We start from the raw sequence: 21,403 nt of genomic DNA, 5'->3' as shown, positions 1-21,403 counted from the left end.
CAGGAGGATCCAATGAATTTAAATATTCATTAGGATATCTATTTGTAATCGTAGGATCGACTTCATTATCTTCAGACATTTTATCTGCTGCAAGATAAGTATGTAATCTCCTTAGAAAGATATTCAATACAGTAGTATTGATGTCACTGACATCATCATTACGCGCAGATAAAATTGTGCGTTTAATTAAAAATGTTGGGGTTGACGTCTCTATTATGTTCAACCATGGGTAAACTGTAGAGAGTAATTCATTCAAATCTTGACATTTGTGTATTGTTGATGGAAGGTTAACGATTTCTTGAGGATTGGTCCCAATTTAAAAAAAGTGAAATCAATAAAAAAAATAAGAATAAAAAGATAATTTATTAATTTAAGATAATCTATATAATATGGCACAAAGGTTGTAGTAGTGTTACCTCCATCAAGAAATTTGCAAAATTAGCATTTTCATGGTCTTCATGATTCAAGCGCATATTCAAATCCAAAGTTAAGATATGTATATGCTTCCATAGAACAGAGTGTCTTAATGATACATTCACAATTTGCTCACGAACTCCTTTGGGTATAACTGGTAAGATTTGTCGAAAGTCTCCACCAAGAACAATAGTAATACCCCCAAATGGTTTGTCATTATCACAAATATCCCTCAATGTACGATCAACCGCCTCAACACAATGTCTATGTTGCATCGGAACTTCATCCCAAATTATGAGTTTTGTTTCTTTAAATAACTCAGGTTGTAATGATTGTTTACTAAGCCCACAATTTGAATTTTCCAACACATCTAATGGTATGGAAAATGTTGAATGTGCAGTGCGACCTTCGACCAATAACAATGATGCAATTCCAGATGAAGCCACAGTAATAATGATATGTCTAAGGTTACGACATTTTAATACTATCATATTGTACAAAAATATTTTCCCTGTTCCAGCACCCCCATTCAGAAAGAAAACAACTCCTTTATTTTGAAAAACTGAAGAAGTGATTGTGTTATAAGCATTCCGCTGTCCATTGTTGAGATAATAAAATGAAATTTGTGGATCTGTCTGTTGTGCCTCACTCTGTAATTATCGATGTTCGAATATCAATCGATTACCAACTACTGCACTCCAATTTGTAGTGGGTTGTGGCATGGGTGGGAAGTCAATTAAACTTTTGCCTGATTCATGAAGCATTTGATTCAAAAGATGGAGACCATAATCTTTAATTTAAGCCTTGGTTGGGTTAGAAATGGCAAACAATGTACGAATCTTATGTGCAAGATCATCACATATATGCGTTAAGAATTGATTCCATAATGCACGTGGATTTAGTGGAGAGCACTGGGTGAGAATAATACTAAACAATCTCCTCAATTGATATCCAGTTTTCATAACTGCAGCCTTTTTCAAGAATTGTATCCATTCTTCATCATCTTCTAAAAGCCCCCTTGCAACACATGCTAATTTAAATGTATCATGCACAACATTATCGATCGTGCGTAAAGACTGAAACGACTTTGGTCCTTTAACAACGGTTAGTAACAAACGCAGATAAAATCTTCACCACAATTAGGGCTAGCAAAATACATTCTACCAATTGCATATCCCCTTTCTCTTGATTTCCATCTCTTTTCCAACTTGAGCCAAACATAATGTTGTGAAAATTCTTGATAAGTGAATGGACATTCATCTTCACTACCAGCACAATATGCAAAGAAGCCAGTAAGAGTTGACATTTGTTGATTAACTCTAGATTGAATCGTTTCTAATGATTCTTATGGGTTAAAAACAACGCGATGCATTCCAGGTAAATGAAGTGCCAATCGTACAGCTGTTGGCATCTCTGCATGCAAAGGATGACCAAATATTCGCCAAGCAGCTTCTGGAGGGCCAATATACCTTGCATCGAGATATTGTTGAATCTCATTTATCATTCCTAACACCATCGTTGTACGATCATAACCTTTATAAATGTACTTATGTATATACTTGACACATCTCATCCCAGCACAAACTTCCACATTTATATGACAGTTGAAAAGTTTAGAAAGATATGCATTGTATGGTACGACATCCCTGTTATCAACTTCTTGCCCCCTCACAGTATGTACTTGACCATTATTGCGACAACGATAGATAGGGTATCCATCTTGATCCATAGTTGTTGTTTCCATAAAAACTCGAGGGTATCTCTTAGTGCATCTACCATTTTCCATACATGGTGCTTGTGGATTTCGAGCACCACATGGTCCATGTACCATAGTACATTTGATAGTTTCAAAAAGCATAGGATCATCTTTTGGGTCTAGAAATTCTACAGAGACTAATTTGTCTACTTGAGCACATGTCTGAATTTTGTCTGAGCCCTTAAGAAATGAAAGTGCATGCATGTGAGGGAGACCTCATTTTTGAAATTCAATTGTAAAAACATGTGCAACTTTATTTCCAAACACTTTATTTGTTTCTATCACCTTCATCGAACATTTTCTCTTCAACTCAAAAACACGGGCAATTAAATCAGGACGATCAATAGGTTTTTGATGTGGTAATAATGCTGAAGTAATTTCTGGCCAATTGGGATTTGCAGTCATGGTCAGAAAAATACCTGGGTGTTGGTTGTATCGCGTGATAGCCATTGAATCTTGAAAATTTTCAAACATATGTCTAGGACTACCAGTAAATAAAGATGGCAAAACAAACCTTTGACCAATTTGACCAGGTTGCACATAATCTGGATCCATATCTGACAACTCTTGGTAAAGCTTAGCCCAAAGTTTCCCTTGATTAAGCTTGTAGTATGTCAATCGATTTTGCTCAGTTGCAGCCCAAGCATCTACCAAAAACTCTTGAAATAGTTTCCCACCTCTCAAAATTGTTGAATACTCTGTGGGTCGTTCAAACAAATGATAATTATAAAAATCCATTTGAGTAAGTAGATCAGTTGAAGGTCGATCATACTGAACATTCCACAATTTCAGCTCAGGTTCCCATCCAAGCTCACCATATGGAAATAATAGAACATAATGTAATGGCAAATATGCTGGGTGACATTCATTAATTTGCATCAACTCATTATTTCCTCGAAAATGTAAGATAATATCTCTCATTCCACTTGCCTCTGTTCCATCACCTGGTATTACAATCGCAATCTCATCTGCAGTTGGTAGGTTATACCGACGTCGATCAGTTCTTGAATTGTAATGAAGATGAGCAGGTACATTGTGTCCAGCTGAGTCTAATTGATGTAAAATGACATGAGTCTGGCGAAATTTATCTACAAATGCATTGACTTGCTACAAACTATCCTGAATAGTTTTGAGAACATCCCTTCTCAAGATAGGATTTCTACGATTATGAATTTCTAAAGATGAATCAGGGTCATAGATATACAGTTGAGCATAACTCGCATCCTGCCCTGGTTATGGTTGTAGCGATCCTGTTCGACGTGGCAATTCCCCATGAATTGTGAATGATGTAGGGCCCCTTCTATTGAGTACTCTAGGATCTACTGTAGCACCAAGACTCGTAAAAGCATTGGCTGCGTTGTACACTCGAGTATAACTTCGAAATGATTTTGATTGATCATTATTCCCATCATACAACGCTTGAAGTGGTGGAGGGGGTGTAATAAGTAAAGGTAGCCTAACCTTTCCTTCTAAACAACAAGTTCCGAATAAGGGACTTTTCATAGATGATTTTGTCAATTTTTCATCCATCTAATGTAAGGCTGAACAATAAGGACATAATACATCCATCTTGCCAAGATAATGACGGCAAGAATCTTTGTGTACTCGGACGTCAATTGATGTACTCATAAGCATATCTTCTAATTCATCATTCGTACATAAATCTTCTTCAAGAAATTGATTTATAAGAGTAGACCTATGAATATTTGTGTATAAATAAAAATTTGTAAAACAAAACGGTATGAGTAAAGTATGTATTTCAAGATTATACACAATAGTTTACTGATTCCTTTGCGGAGCCAAAGATGTGATTGGTATAGAAAACGAACATGTAGAATGATGGGTAACCATATTCGTTTTTGTGTCGAATAAGAATCTTCAGTTATTGTTTCCCACTCCAGGCCAGTGCGATCACGACGAATTGGTGTTAAAGAAGATTGTCTTGGGTTAATACATTCCTTTGATCTTTCTCGTTCTCGTCGCAAGCGTTATCTCAATTGATATGCAGAACATGACTTTTGATTTTTCTCACGTTCTCGTCGTGCACACTGGGCCAATGCAACTTTTGATAACACGTTATCATTGTGTGCCTATAATGAGAATATTTTAGGAGAATGCACTTGTTAGTTTAAAGACACTACACATCTCTTTAGCGTATGATATTTTCTAATTTCCTTTTCACTCTTCTTATTCTTTCCTTAAAAACTTCTTATAAGGAAAATAAAAAATTAAAAAAATTATATTATGTAGTTTCCTATTTTTTTTATGTTTTTCTCTTATATATTTTCTTCTCTTATTCGTTTTCTTCTCTTTTTAATAGACAAACATATTAAAAATTCAGATTAATGCTTACTTTAACATGCTTTAGAAAAATATTTCACATTCAATAAAAAGAATTTTGAATAAATATTTGAAATTTTTTTTTTTAAAAATATACATAAAAAAGAGTATATGACACAATGTAATTCCTAAAAAAATCTATATGATAATATTCGAAAAAGAAACTTTTAAAACTTGTTGAGAAACCATACCACATAATGTGCTTTTTTCTTTCCTTTGCCAAAAGGGATAGCTTTTTCTTTTTCCTTTGCCTTTGCCTATAATAAAAAATAAGTAGAATATATTTATAAATTATTTTTAAAATGATAAGAAAATGTATATCCTTACCTCACGAATGCGAATAGTATTAAGGTCACGCTCATCGCGAATAACAACATTAACATTTCTTTTTTGAAGAAATTGAACCTATACATACAAACATGTTAGAGTGATAAATAAAACTTTATACACATAAATAAAAAAATTAGTAAAAGGAATTGATATTACGGTTCGGTGTAAGTCTCCATCCACCTATAAAGTATGAGGAAAAAAACATTCCATTAGAAGAAAATTAGATATGATAAGTTTTTTTTTTTAAAAAAAAAAATAGGCCTTACATTATAAGAGATGTACTTAAAATTATATGAAGAAAAAAAAAAACTTACTTGACCAAAAATAGTGATATTGTCCATAACTGTTGTACTTCAACCTAAAAATGTTTAATTGGCAAGTCATGTTATTTCCAAATCAGTTGCTACCAAATCAAATAATAAAATTTATTATTTTATTTAAATAAATAACTGCCATGGATGGAAAATACTTAACGGGTTATAGTCAAGATGTATTTTAACAATCACATTAAAATGATAAAATTAAAATTGGAGCACAACAATCGTCCAAATTTGAACTCTTATCTTTCCTAGCTGACTTCAGTTTTATATAAATGAAATTCAAACCAAAATCAAAGCCTGATATGAATAATTATTTCATACACACATTTATATATATATATATATATATACACGAACACACATGGTTGCGGCCATGGCAACCGTCGCCCGTTGCCTGCCGCCATGGCTGTGGCCATCAATGGAAGGAACCCTGATTCGGGGTCGAAGAATCTTGTGTTCCCGACAGTGAGTGATTGGAAATCCTTGTGTTCTCCCGAGCCCCATGGGTCAGGAACTCTTGGTTGGGGAACACTTTTTTTTTTTGTTATTTTAATTGAAAAATATTTATTATAATAAATGAATTCTTTTTGAGTAACCGATTTCAATTTACACCGTTAGTTTTTACACCGTTGGTTTTTTTACATTGTTGGTTTTTTTTATTTAAAAATTTTTAAATGTTATAGTCCATAATTATTTTTTAAAAAAAATTAAAACTTACACTATTGGTAGTTCATAATGTTTTTAAAATTTGATATTTAGAATACTTAATTGATATTTAAAATTAAATATTAATTTTAAAAAAAATTTAAAAAATTACTGCACATGGAGCATCTTTTGCCGCCCATACATATATATACACATACACATACATGTGCTACATAAATATACATACATTTAATTAACAATAGAGCATCTTTTGCTGCTCATTTAAATACAAACACAGAAATGCACAGAACTCAGGCACGTATTTGTTTACTGATGAAGGGTCAATATTTCCTATATCCTAATGAATTATATCCCTATTTTGGCTTTATATTTATACTTAAAGTAAATAATTATTCATATTACATATTATTTCAGGATGAAGCAAGGAAGTTGGCTTCTACAATTAATTAGGGGCATAATCGAAGACATTGGATTACCCATTTTTTATTGCTCAAATTCAAAGGCCAATTATGGAGTCTAGAGGATGTTTCAAGTGCACTTGGCCCAACTATCAAATTGAATCCAACCAAAGGCCCAAGATCAACCAAAGGCCCAAGACCAATCAAAGGCCTAACAAAGCCCAATTTGTAGAAGACTTTTCTTTGTTTTGTATTTTTTTTATAAGTGATTTAAAACCTAAAGTCTTTTGTATTCTTATGAGAAGTCCACCACCTAAAGTCTTTTGTATTCTTATGAGAAGTCCACCACACAAAGTCTCTTGTATTTTTTGTCTTTTACCTAATTTTCTTCCACTAGTTAGGTGAATGTTTTGTTGAATAATTGTGTGGCTTGTATTGCATCTTGTGAGCTATAAATAGCCCACTTTGGTGCATTTGTGAATGTGGTTATTACTTGAATCAAAGTTTAGTTTTGTTCTTAAAGTTTCTCTTAGAGAATTGCTCTTATTCTCTCTCTTGTTTTCTCTTGTAATCTTACTTCCTTTCTTTCTTCTTTTAAATTCTTATGCCATTTATTGTTGCTTTATTATCCACCGCCTAAATGGCCGGTTAATTTCTGCAATTTTAATTCCTGTCTTTTAGTTATCCACCGCCTAAATAGCCGGTTAATTTATGCTATTTTAATTCTTGTCATTTAAATTTTGTTATTTAAATTACACCATTTAAATTCTTGTTAATTAACTTTTAAATGGAAATGAGTAGCTAAATCTAATCTTAGGTTAAGGCGAGAACAGTGTCTAATGTTCTTAAATCTCAAGATAAGCCAAACCTCGATGAATGCAAGATTTATCTGAGTTAAACTCGAGTTGAGTGTGTAAATGGTTTTGTGAGTTTGGATTGGGTCATCATCCTAACTTAGAACTCTCATGCCATGTATGAGAGTTGCTATAATTGGAGATGAGATTTACCCAAGCTCAGATGATCAAATCATAGTCTGTAGTATAATACAATTTACAGTGACATCTTAACCTAGGACCCTCATATCATGTATGAGGGTTGCTTAGCTAAGAATCATTCGTATCTTGAATTATAACTACCAAACGATCTTCTGTTTATTTCAGATTAATGTTGCTGTTTAAATTGCTATAAGAGATTTATTAGGCATTGGTTCGGAACTCGCCTCAACCCAAGACCTTTTTAATATTCCAAAAAACCTTTTCACAATCAAGAAAACTTAGCTCTCTTTGGATAAATCAACCCGAATGAACAATTCTTTTGTTAAATAAACCTCCCAGTGAATCGACCCGGACTTGTCCAGAATTTATATTTGTGCTACTACTACACTCACACACTGGTGAGTTTAAACCTCCTCACCATTTCAACACTGAACATCCAAACTGATTAAGGCTATCTAAATTGTAGGGTGAGGAGTGCAGCCATTTACTACTCAAATTCATTGTCTATTATCATTGTTTGTTGCTCATTGTCTATATATATTCAAGTGAGAAAGGATTAATATACATAAATGGAGCAGCAAACAAACACCATTTGATAGAAATGCACATAAACGAACTCCATTTGACAGAAACGATTAAGAGAAATGCTCATTAAGATCTTGCATATATATAACAGAAATGGTCATTTGACAGAATACCATTTGACAGAAAACATTAAACATTAGAGAAAGAGAGAGAAGCAAACATTAGATTTCATTTGAAATGAGCAAACATTAGATTCCAAACGTAACTCGAATGAGCAGCAAACATTAAACATTAAATAATAAACATTATATTGCTTTTGTGCCTACATAAACATTAAACATTAAACAAAGAACAACAAACATTATATAGTCAAATGTAACTCAAATGAGAAAACATTAAACATTTGCAAACATTAGATTCCAAAGAACATCAAACATTAAATTGCTTTTGTGTATACATACAAAATTTAATTCCAAAATTTGTATATATATAATTCCAAAGAACAATGAACATATATGTATGTAAACAATGAACACAATTGTTTCTGGCGTACATAACATACATACACAGAAGAGGCAGGGGCGACGGGGACGGCGAGGCGAGCTGTGCTGTGGCCAGGTAGGGACGATGACTGGTGTGAGCAGCTGCAGGGGCGACAGTGGTGGCCGGGTGGGAGTGATGGCAATTCGAGCGGTCGCATGGGCAGGGGAGATAGAGACAGAGCAGCCAGCAGTGGGTTTGGCGCTTTGAGAGAGAGAGAGAGAGAAAGGGAGGGGCTGGGACAGAAGAGAAAGAGTGTGTGCGTGTGAGGATGGGATGGTTTTGGGGGGGAAACATAGCTTGATCTTAGCCATTGATGAAAAATCAAAACCCATCTCAACCATTGAAAAAATGTCCCCCTCACATTTGTGTTATACAATTCAAAAATCTTCTTACTTTATTATATAAATATAATATATATACAAACACACATGGTTGCGGCCATGACAATCACCGCCCACTGTCAGCCGTCATAGCCGTGACCATCAATTGAGGGAACCCCGATTTGGGGTTGAAAAAACTTGGGTTCCCGACTGTGAGTGGTCGAGAACCCTTGTGTTCCTCGACCCCTATGGGTTAGGAATTCTTGGTCAGAGAACACGTTTTTAATTAAAAATGATTTTATTATAATAAAATAAAAAATGTAGAATTAATAAAATTAAAAAAAATCTTGAATTAAACTTTGATAGTAAATTAAATATTAAACTCAATAAATTAAACTTTGATAGTAAAAAAAAAATCTCTTATTATAAAGCAAGAAGATTTTTAACCAATTTCTATTAAACTCAGTAAATTAAATATTCTTTTTGAGTAAAATAACAAATATTAAATTTATAAAATAATTATTCATTATTATTTATAAATATTATTTATAATTATTCATTATTCATTATTATTAATATTCATAATATAATTATTATTAGTCATTTTATAAACAATTTATAATTTTTTAAATGACAAAATAAATAAGTATTTTAATTATTTAATATAAATATAAATAATAATATTTTAACAGATAACAAAGTCACGTCTACTGTTAGTGTCTTTTTCTATTTAAAAAAATTTAATTGTTGTAGTCCTTAATTTTTTTAAATAGAAAGCAAAGGCTAGGTTTAGGTGTTGAACGAATGCATTGCATCATTTACAGTAATAATTAATCCCCTCACTCAAGCTTAAAGTATAATTTTATTTACCTATTATTTCTCTTCTTTGTTTCTTTTTATTTTTTATTTAATTAATTTGGTGCAATCAATCAGTGGTTATGTCATGTGGCAGTGATCACTTGGCTTTGATACAGAAAGAAACAAAGAAGATAAATTTGTTTGAATGATTGACTTATTAAGTGGTAGGATTAATTAATCTGTTGAAAAATTAGAAGATCATGCCCTAAGTGAGTTAATGAAATTTTTAATGAATGTGTGTTCTTTCACCATTAAGTGTTAATGATATTTTTAGCGGAATATTATTTTTTAGAAATGTTCTCATAATATTATGTGTATAATTAAATTATTATTAAATGTTCTCATAATTAATTAATTAGAAATATCATTAAATGTTCTCATAATTAATTAATTAAATTATTTATTTAATTGACAAATGGCTAGCTTCCGTGAGAAACTTCAAGACACATTGAGAAGCTCCAATTGAAAAAGGTTATTGGCAATTGAAGTGGGAGACAAAGTGAATGCCTCCTACCAACCCTCAACATATATACAAACACACATAGTAACTATATACATACAATAGATACATACAAACACACACAATCGCGACATTGAAACCATATACACACATTGGATATGCTCACAAACACAGTGATATACATACAAACACACACAGTCGCGTATACACACAGAAACTAAAGAAATATATACGCACACAGTGACTATGCTCACAAACACACAGTGACTATATACATACAAACACACAATGACTATATACATACAAACACAGTTGCGATGGTCCATGGAGCTTCAGCGGTTGCGAACAAACACACACAGTCGCAATGGAGTTCCAACGGTTGCGGAATATACATACACAGTGAGGAGAGAGAGATAAGGGATAATATATATGAGATACACATATATATACCTTTGAGATGGAGGCGACAGCAGTGGCTGGGTAGGGGAGACGACGGAGGGGGAAGATGGGATGGAGCGGGGTTGGCGAGGCGTGACGGCAGTGGGTGGCAAGAGCAACGATGCAGGGCCTTTGAGAGAGAGAGAGAGAGAGAGAGAGAGAGAGAGAGAAGGAGGGAGGCTGGCAGAAAGTGGGTTTGACAGAGAGGGAGTGGCAGAGAGGAAGAAAGGAAGATGGGATGTGATGCATTTTGGGGGGAAAAGCCACTAATCTCAGCCATCAAATCTTTAGAAAATCTATCTCAACCATCCAAAAATATCCCCCTCACATTTGTCTCTCAATTTCAAAAACCATCCTCCCTTATTATATAAATATATATATATATGTGTGTGTGTGTGAAGCGCTGGCCGCTGCTCTTCCCCAAGCCCTTTATATATTATTATATATATATATATATAGATGCCATAGAGCCCTAGCCCAAGCCCTCCAATTCTCGCTACTCTTACAATATATGATATATATATATAAATATTATAATTTAATATATAATATAATATAATATAATATAATATATTGATATTTAATATAATATTAAATATAATAACTTTAATTATATTATAATATTAATTTTAAAATTAATTTTATAATATTTTCTTTTTCTTTTTATGCCCAAATTTTTGAAATAATATCCTTTGCTGGATTCCTATAAAAAGAGATTAAAATAATGTAAAATTCATATAAACATACATTTATCTAAGAAAAATAGCACTAGATTAAGATGAAAATTAGATAAAAATATATATATAATTAAGCCCTATCAATAATCTCTTAGAGCATCTGGGGCAATCAACCCTCAGCACTGCATAGCTCGAAGACCCCTTAGAATCGTATGGGCCCAATCCACCCAGTGACTCCGAAGCGTCTTTGGACCCACCCAGAAGATACCTATGAAGGCACTTTACCCTAAAGAGACCTCCAAGCCCTTCGGTTATATTCGATGCATCTCCGCAGAAGAGTTAGGAGACTCTCATCTATGGGCCCCACCAAGTGTCTATAAATATCCTAACTTTTGGGAACTTCCCTCTCTAAAACCTCTTAAGAGCTTTCTGAACGAACTCCTTTGGGACCCTAGTCCCAAAAACTTCAGACTCTAAACCTCACACAACCTATCGAGAGCTTACTCCCCTAAAAAACCATATTGAACACTCTACATACATACATACACATCCACATGCATCTACATCCTATTTTCTAGATATCAGTATTTGACTTAGGCAATGGAGGGCCTACATGGGAAAGATCCTCGTGTGCCTTCTGACTGTCTCTATGACACACATATCCCCAAAGGACTTGAAGACCAATCCCCGAAGACCCTGAAGACAATACCCCGAAGACCCTTTGGTTTCGAAGGCTGATCCTTAAAGACCCCCAAATCCTCCATCCTTTGATCAAGTCCCCCAGTTTCTGTGGACCTCTACAGTCTTCTCAGTTTTTCCAAAGGACTCTGTTTTGGCTATTCCTAAGATAAATAAATTTAATTTTTGTAGTTAGGCAACAACATATATGTTTTGTCTTAGTCAAGTAGCAAGTAAGTTACTTGACTTATGTGTGTGTATATTTGATAAAGTATATGTGAATGAATAGTTATTTGGGTAATTGTATTTTTACAAAATATGTCATGTTGTGTGTTTAGTAGAATGAACTTTCTCTGATCAAGCAAGGAATATTTTCAATTAAGTAGCAATTAGTGTACTCAATATTATTCCTTGAAAATCTAGTAAAATTCCATGATATAAGAATATCTTGATCTATTAAAGGTTTCTATATAATCAACTGAACGTGATTGGAAAGTTAGTTTTAACAAATTTTCACAAACTTACGTTAAGTCATATATTAGGTTTTGATGATGACATTCAAAATAATATATTAAATATGAAAGTTGATAGAGTTTTAATTAAGGTAAAGAATTAATCAAGTATATCAAAATATTAATCTAGTAAAATTCTATGTTACTTGAGTAAAATGTTGATCAAGTCCATGAATTCATCTTTTTAATAGTAATTGAGTAAAATTTGTCTTTACTAGAGTAATGATCTCATTTGAGGTAAGTCTATAAGCTAAATCAATTTAGGTCAAGTAGGCTTCTATTGCAATAGAGTAAAATCTATTTGTAATCAAGTAAGTCAATTCTACATAGCATATAATCAATTGTAAGCTAATATGTATTTGAGTATGTATAAGTTTGTACTCAACTAAATAGACTTTTGTAATCAAATAGTTATTGCAAGTTTCTGATAGAGAAAATTTAATCAAGTAGTCAAATTTATAATCGAGTGAGTATCCTAATGTACTTGAGTAAATCTAAATAATAATCGAGTACTTATTCTCTAGTATTTTGTCAAAATCTTTTGATCTTTTGTATAATCGATTGTATGAATTTGTAATCGAGTAAATGTTAAAATTTAATTGATTAAAATCTTACTTGTAATCGAATAATTATTTCAAGTTTCTATTGAAAAATTGTAATCGATTACAAATATTTTGTAATCGAGTAAGAGTTTATGTTTAATCAATTACAATTTTAATCCACTCAAGCAAATGTAAAAATTAATCGAGTATTATTCTTTTATAATTGAGTATTATTTTTGTGTAATCGAGTAAGAAAAAGGCCCACTCGAGTAAATATTAGCTAAAAAAGAATGGGTCTTTGGATCTGCAACTTTAACCTAGTAAAAATATTTTTTTACTTGATTACAAATAATTCTTACTCGAGTAATGTTAAAAAAATACTCGATTGCAAACGTTTCTTACTCAAGTAAAAGTGTGTTAAAATTTAAAATTATAGTTGTTAAACTAGTCGTTACAGACGTCCAAAAAGTGCATAGTTTTGATTCTAACTGTTGTGAAAATGATTTCAAAATATTTGTAAGCACCCCCACTCGGATATCCCAACCACTCGATCTATCCGAACGAAAGCGCTTATTGAAGGAAAGAGAATTAAACACAAGACAAAAATTACCCTGGCATGCATTTTCAAGAAATAAAATAGCGAAAGCAAAGCTACACACGTGCATGCCCACGAATACCCCGCTGGAACAATGGTCGCAAAATATAAAAAAATATATACAGACACCTGTGCCAACAAATAGAAGATACAAGGAACAACCCGGCACAGTAAAAAATAAGAGACAAAATCCTGTCAAAATATCAGAGACAATGGGGGCAAGCCAACTGTGCACCATACCAACTCAGCTAGCTGCTAGGTGGGGCGATCTTCGCCCTCAACTTTCGCTTTACCTTTACCTGGAATGATGGAAAGCAAGGTGAGTCGCAAGACTCAGCAAGTTTTAAGAAAAGGAAGGCTATAAGGTAAATAGAAGAGGAGATCACCCCAAACACAGTCCCGCATATACACACAAGTTATGAGACATTACAACACAAGAGCTTAGCATAAAGAAAACACATACTGGTCCTTGGGGCCCACACAAGACACCCGACACCCAAGTCCCATACCAACCTGCCGCTGCCCTAAAAGGCAACAAATGTCTTCACAATCCCATGCGCACTCCTCGGGTCGGTACTCCCGACACCCGAGCCACTGAATAACCGAGCCCTAGGCTCCCTCAGAACGATACTCCCATCCGAGACCACTGTACATATCGTAACCATGCAATGCGCACATAAAATGCAAGGCATAATAAGCATCAACTAGATACACTGGCGCCCATACATCTAGGCATCAGGCAGATGCTTTGCCCACATAGTAAATCACACGCGATGCATATGCCCGTGCCAGATGCAACTAACAACACTAGGATGTCTGTGGCCAAGCATAACCAAATCATGAAAATCCCAACATGCAGCCCGTACCCATGTGCACACCAAACCATACAACAAGAATAAAATGTAACCAGTCATGCTATAACCACATAATGACAGAGCTGATCAGCAGTGCCTAGCACCGATCAACAGTCAGTGACTAGGAGTGTCCAGCCGACGGCCTAAGAAAGACCGTACAACAGTCACTCCAACGTCACCAAACATCTGACCCTTGCCCCCACTGCCCAACCGCTCTAGCCTATGAACAACCAAAATCCATAATAATATCCGAACAACTAAGAACCTATCCCCGAGTAAGTACGACATCATTCCCACAGGCATAGGGGGTGGCACAAACCCCCGTAGGCAACCAACAAATAAAATCCACAAGGCCAATTTAATAAGTTAAATTTAAAGTGAACCATTCAAAATTCCATAATTAATAAACGGCCGAAATAAACGAAGGGAGGTTAAATAAATTGACAATGAAAGGAACGTTGTAGAGGGTATAAAGAACTTGCCTTTACGAAGATATCCTTAGGCTTGTTTTGGTCCAACGCGGTAAAAATTATACAAACTGCAATACCCCAATAATTTGTCAAAATCAACAAAATTGGACTCTAAATGAAATTTCGATCATACAGAATTTTTATTACTAGCTTCTCTACTTACCTGACTAATTAAAACTTCGATTAAACTTGATTTAATCTTGATTTCTCCACCAAAATCTTCCAATTTCTCACTCGCGCACGTTGCCTTTTTTTCCAATTTTGTTTGCTGAAGCACCAAAAGCGCCCGAAATTGGGCTTAAATTCGTGCAAAAAGAAGCAGACGAGAGGGAGCCACGTGGCAGTCGCTGGAGCAGCCGCTAGGAGGCCACCACCCTTAATGAAACGATGTCGTTTTGGAAGCCAATTGGCTGATTTTTGCCAAATTCCAGCCTCGCACGCGCAGCTCCCGCATCTCAAACCCGCATCCGCGCCCACGCCCACATGCCCGCGAACCACCCGCTCTAGCCGCTGCCTTCATACATATAGTGCGGCCCATTAAATTTAAAGGGACCCCTGGTCCCTTTTACGGAAATCACACCAAGCCCCCCTCCAAACTTCCATAATTTACACACCCACCCCTTATAATATTTACACCAACACCCGAGACTTATAAAAATCCCACAATTCAATTTATTTCCTATGTCCCTAAATATTCCAAAATAACATAATTAATTACCCTAATTTCTTATTTCCTTAAAGCCACATAATTTATTATTATTTATAACAAGTTATATTAATATTCCTTTTAAATTAAATTATCCCAATAGTGAATAATTAAATTAAATTACAATTTACGGGTCGCTACAATATTATTTGAGCATAAATTAAAAGTCTAACCATTGGGATCAAATAGAATGAAATATATATTGATTATCTTTCAAGTTTTACCTAGGAAAAAGAAAGCTAACGATTATGAGACAAGAAAAGCTATAAAAGGCAGATGGGTTTCAAGAAAAACTTGAGATGCTGAGCTAAATTTTTCCACAATCATACTCAAGTAAAAGAGCCCTCAAAGCTTACATCTTATATCAGAAAAAGAGAGGAAGTGTTCTTATCTTCACATTCTTTTCATCTTTCTTTTCTTTGTGATAAACTACTTTCATTATTTGAATTTAATTTTGTAAAAACTTCTCAAAGTGTTTAAATTGTAAACTTCACTTCTCTTTTTGTGGTTGATGCTTGAACTTATAAAAGCCACAGTGTAAGAGGTTTTAGCCGATCCTTATGAAAGTTGTTTGTATTTGGTTACTACAGAGCTATTAAAAAGCAGAAGTTACAACTAATCCTGAAAAAGCTAAAGAAAATTGTTGAAATCTTTGGTAAGAAGCCAAGGTAGTGGAATGGGTGTTGAATTAGATTAGATAATACGCAGTGAAAAATTTAATTTTTAGGTATCACATTTTTCTAATTTTACAATTTACTAATCGAGGAAGAAAATAGATAAATACTTTTTCGTCGCAATCTGATTGTGGCATATGTTCACCCGTCGTATAATCCTCCAAGTGTAGGATACCAAATTCATCCACCCAAAATCACCTTGATCCAAGAGAGATTCAAGAAAGAAGAAGAGAAAAACTTTTCTCAAAAGTTTCTATTTGATTTCTATTGATTAGGGTTATGTGTTATGATCATATTCATAAGGAACCCACACAAAATCCCAGGACGCGTTTGGGTTAGGATTTAATGTGCTAGCATTAAATCCTAATCTAACTTTCAATAATATTAGTAATTTTATTCATAATAAAATTACTTTATTATTCTTATTTCCCTTTTAAAATAAACACTCCAAAATTAATAATTTACCCTTCTTCTCTTGTAAAGTGATTTCTTTTGAGTGAAATTTTCTAGATTCACAATTAAATTGACAACGAGAATAATCTCCTAATAATTCTCGTAAGTCACGAGTGATATCTAATAATATGTCATGACTATCAAATTTAATGTGAAGCAGGTATAATAAATCTTTCTACTACAACTTTGTGCAATACGGTCCCTCTATCATTCTATATCTAGACAAGGTATGAGACCATGGACAATAGGTCAAATATCTCAATCTTATCATATGACCAAATTCAAAATTCTTCTTGACTAATATGACACAACCCATGGAATACACTTTCTATCATCATAATACCTTGGCCAAGGATTTATTATCAAGTGATTATTGGATCAAATAGGATATCCTCCCCGAGGTGATAGATTCCATGTCTGATGTACACATACCTCGTGCACCACTAGATTAAGAACATATATGCATCTAATTATTTTTTATTAGAACAATTATATATCATCATTGATATCCTAATCCACCAATGTACATGCATCTATATGCCATCTTAGGTCTAAGAACTAGTTACACATACGTAGCTAGTATTGAATCATTGACCTGTAAGTTAGAGATGTCAAAAGGGTCGGCTTGGCCAGGGTCGGCCCATGGGCTTTTTAAACAGGCAGGGCCGGCCCTTATACTAAAAGGGTAGGGCTGGACCAGACCCACTTTGCTGTGGATAGGGCCTAGCCTAACCCACGACCCCCCTACAGGGGGGCCAAGCCGGGCCAGCCCGTGGGCTAAAGGGCTGGGCCGGGCCCTTAGCCCATAGGGCCTAGCAAGCTGGGCCCGTCCATTTTTTTCTTATTTTTTTAAATATTTTTTTTTAAAAATAATGCATTTAATATATACATATATAAATATCAAAATAATGCATATATAAAAACTATTTTTTTCTTTTTTTTGTTTTAAACAATTTTCTATCTGAAGTTTTAAATATTATTTCATCATTTTATATTTCAAAATTCTATATGCCTTATAAATTTTCTTGTGAATTGATATGAAAAATAATACACATATAAAAAGAAGAATGTTTATTTATAATTTAAATATATAAAAAGTTTAGCTTGAAAATTTTAGATATATTGATGGTTATTATTTATATATATTGCGAAATGTAAATTTTTTAGCATCCAACATCAATAATTAATAAAAAATAACATAATTAAAAAAATAAATGAGCAAGGAACACTGCAATTTATAGAGGTTCGAACCATTTGGTAAACAAATGGCCTACTCCTCTCTCTTTAAGCCATCACTTGAAGAAGTTCAATAAAATAATTTTTTTACCTTTTTTACATGAGCTAGCAACCATCCCTAAAAATCCTAGTCTCTTTTTAGAGGTAAGAAATTTTTAAATCCATTGCTGCAGCAAGATCATTATCTTGCGACTAGCAAAAAACTCCCATCACTCAAATGGCGATTGCCAATACTGATTGGTGAGAGAGTACAATAGTTAAATTAAATTTTTACATCTTTTCAATTTAATAAAAGAAAATACTACAAAATTGCAAAGGTAAAGTGGCTTCAGCTAGTTATCAACATCATCTTCATTTGATTCATCTACTAACTCAATCCCTTGTTGTTCGAACTCCACATCGAGCCAATCTTTAAAGCAAACACACATTTCCAATATTTTTGGTGATAATCTTCATCTTTTTGGATCTAACACCCTGTTACCTACAGAGAAAGCAGACTCTGATGGTACTATGGACACCGGAGGAGTTAGTACATCACGGGCCATGGCAGCCAAAACAGGATATGTGTGTTGGTTCAAGCGCCACTAGGCCAAAACATCAAAATTATTTATTTCATCATCAAAAAATTGCATATCTCTATTTAAATAAAAGTCTAATTCATTAAATGCACTACTTGACGTTGTAGTTGTTTTTTTTTTATTGTTTACTTCTCAAAAATTTTGAAAATTCAAATTTTAAATTTCTTTTGGATTTTATTTGTTTTGATGAGTCTTCAACTTAATGTTCTCTATATTCATTGAAACAATTTACTATACTATATATTTCTCTTAAAAAAAGGTGAGCTGTTGGGTATTTACAACCAGAAAATATAACTGTAGCATGATAAAATTGTTCTAATATAAAAATAAGTATATTTAACAAATTTCAATCAAGTTCAGTTATGTGATGAGATAGGGCATTTCTTTATTCCAAAACATGGTTAAAAGTTCTCTATATGGTGTTATCATTTATAATAAAAAAAATGTTGAGTTCCATCTAGTTTCAATGTCTTTTGAAAATTTTTTATAGGGCAGTTGATAAGTACGAACTAATTGTTTCCATTCTCTAAGTCTAGACATATTAGTGTGTATGAATTTTAAACAACTTTTTACTTTTTCTAATGACTCTGAACCTACACGAAGACTATCTTGAACACAGATTTAAAATGTGACATGTACATCTATTGTGAAAAAATTTTCCCCTAAAATTAAGGGCACAGAAAGTTTTAATCGTTCCACTGCGACATTATTATTACTAGCATTATCAAAAGAAGTAGCAAATAATTTTTTCAAAATATTATAATCTAATACGGATTGTGAAATCGCTTGAGCTATGTAGTTTCCTCTGTGTTCTTCTACAAGTTCTTTAAAAGTAATTATTCTTTTTTGAATAGCCCACATGTCATCTATCCAATGGGCTGTCACACATAAATAATGATTATTTGTTAGTCCGTCATACCATATGTCAGATGTAAGTGTGATTTTACTAGTAAGTTGATTAAATACATTTTTTAGCTTATCTTTATATATTAAAAATAATCTCATTGCTTCATTTCTATTAGTGTTCCTAGAGAAACCTCTAGACTGTAAATTGTGTACAGTTTTACAATACCACTTAAAAGCGGGATCATGTGCAAACAAAAAAGTGCATTCTGATTTAATTATCATTTTAGCTAAACACTCCTTGTCTAATTCTGGATTATAGTGATGAATATTACCTGAAAGATTTAATTGAGTTTATGTACTACCTTTTTCACTACAGGCCATTGCCTCCTCATGCTTTGTTGTGTGCCTTTTTAGATGACTTGTTCCATCGCCACACACAAGACGTTTTTTACATACCCTACATTGGGCCCTTTCACCCTCGCCTTTAACCTGAACTATTTCATAATAGTTCCAAACAACACTTGCTTGCTATCTTTTCCTAACAGCTCCCATATTTGACGGACCTATATCATCTTCTTCGTTCTCTCTGGGTGTTGGTGGGGGTGAAAAATTAGCAGGCTCAGCAAAGTTAATGTTGTCATCTTCTTCTAGTGAGTCAGGTGGAAGTGTTTCATCCTGATCTGCATAATTTGTGTTATACAAATCATGAATGAAATCCACTGGGGCTTGGGGCTGAGGACGATGAGGTAGACGGATTATGGGGTTAGATGTGCTAGACCGTGGTGGATCCATAGAACCAGAAGGAGTCTCACGAGAAAAACGAGTGGATTTTGAGTATCGAAGGAAAGACATTATTATTGATAAGAATAATATCTAAATTGTGAATGGATAAAACTTATAAAATAGAAAGGCAAAAACAAGTAAGAATTAAGAAGTGAAAACTCAAGAACAATTGAACAACAGAATTGCATGGAATTCGAAAGCAAATGAAAATAACTCATATTTGTTCTCCTATTTATATACAACCAGGGGACTTGAAAATTTGAATTTCAAATTCAAATGTTAGGAAAAATTCAAACTTCGATGAATTTCAAATTTTCAAACGTTGTGATAGAAAGGTTAGGGAACATTTGTCAGGCTGTCACAAATACTTGTAACATTGTGACAAAAAAGTGATATAAAGATATAACTTGACATAAAGGCAAACTAGCAAACGTTGGTGAATATTCAATTTCAAATGGTAAGGCTGGCAAGCTTAGCAGTTAGCATGTCATCTTTATAAAGACATAATGAGTTGTCACAAGACTTGTGACATGCTTTGCCTTTATGTCAACTCACAAGAAAAACAAATGCAAATTGCAAAATTTATAAAGACGTAATGAGTTGTCACAAGACTTGTGAGATGCTTTGCCTTTATATCAACTCACAAGCAAAGCAACATGCAAATTGAAAAATTGTGGGCTTAATCGGCCAGCCCATAAGGGCCTCATGGGCCCGACCCATAAGGGCCCAATGAGCCAGCCCATATGGTCCCAGCCCATAGGGTCGCAACGGGCTGGGCCTAGTGGGCCACGGGCCGGGCCGTGGGCCCAAATTCTTTGGCCAGGCCTTTTTGACATTTCTACCGTAAGTAAGGACCCATGTCATTCGATGTTAATAGTCTCGTTCAATGAACTTGTTCATGTAATGAATACCTACTCATCTTCCCTCCATATCTCATATAGAATGATATGAGACTCACCAACCTTTATCTTCAACATCTCATACTGAACAAGGAGGGAAATGATGTACTAGCCTTTAGGGGTTGCTATTATCCATATTAGGAACTCTATAACTAGGAACTTGTTTATAACAAAACAAATCATGGATTAACTATCACTCATATCCTTAACTCTGATGGATGGTATATATTCCTTATTATACTGATGGATATATGTTTTTAATTTAAACCATATTATAATTTAAATTAAAACATAAACATGTCATTTTATTAATAATTAAATAATTACAAGATCAAGTCTATTTGTGTTACTAAAAAATGGTTTTAAGGGCTTATATCCAACAATCTCCCACTAGCATTAAGACCATTCGATGTGATATCTCATACTCCACCTATCTAGATGATAATCTAGTTGCTTTTGTTTCATAGCCTTAGTTAATGGATATGCTGCATTTTCTGTAGTGTTTATTTTTTTGCACATTTACATCTCCTCTACCAA

The 21,403-nt window shown here is 33.8% G+C and overlaps 1 protein-coding gene across 1 annotated transcript; it reads right to left on the bottom strand.

Moving 5' to 3' along the window:
• Positions 1-1,759: 1,759 nt before the first annotated feature.
• On the bottom strand, positions 1,760-19,976 carry LOC127799715 (uncharacterized). The gene is made up of 3 exons (XM_052333937.1): positions 19,748-19,976; positions 2,456-3,258; positions 1,760-2,350 (listed from the first exon to the last, which is right to left on the bottom strand). The coding sequence occupies exons 1-3, from the start codon at positions 19,974-19,976 to the stop codon at positions 1,760-1,762; spliced, it is 1,623 nt and encodes a 540-aa protein (XP_052189897.1).
• Positions 19,977-21,403: the final 1,427 nt, after the last annotated feature.

The sequence above is a fragment of the Diospyros lotus genome, chromosome 4 (genome assembly GCF_014633365.1).
Source record: "Diospyros lotus cultivar Yz01 chromosome 4, ASM1463336v1, whole genome shotgun sequence".
In the NCBI taxonomy this organism is placed as follows: Eukaryota; Viridiplantae; Streptophyta; class Magnoliopsida; order Ericales; family Ebenaceae; genus Diospyros; species Diospyros lotus.
Note: the sequence above shows the minus strand (reverse complement) of the source record. Positions and strands in the feature narration are given on the sequence as shown.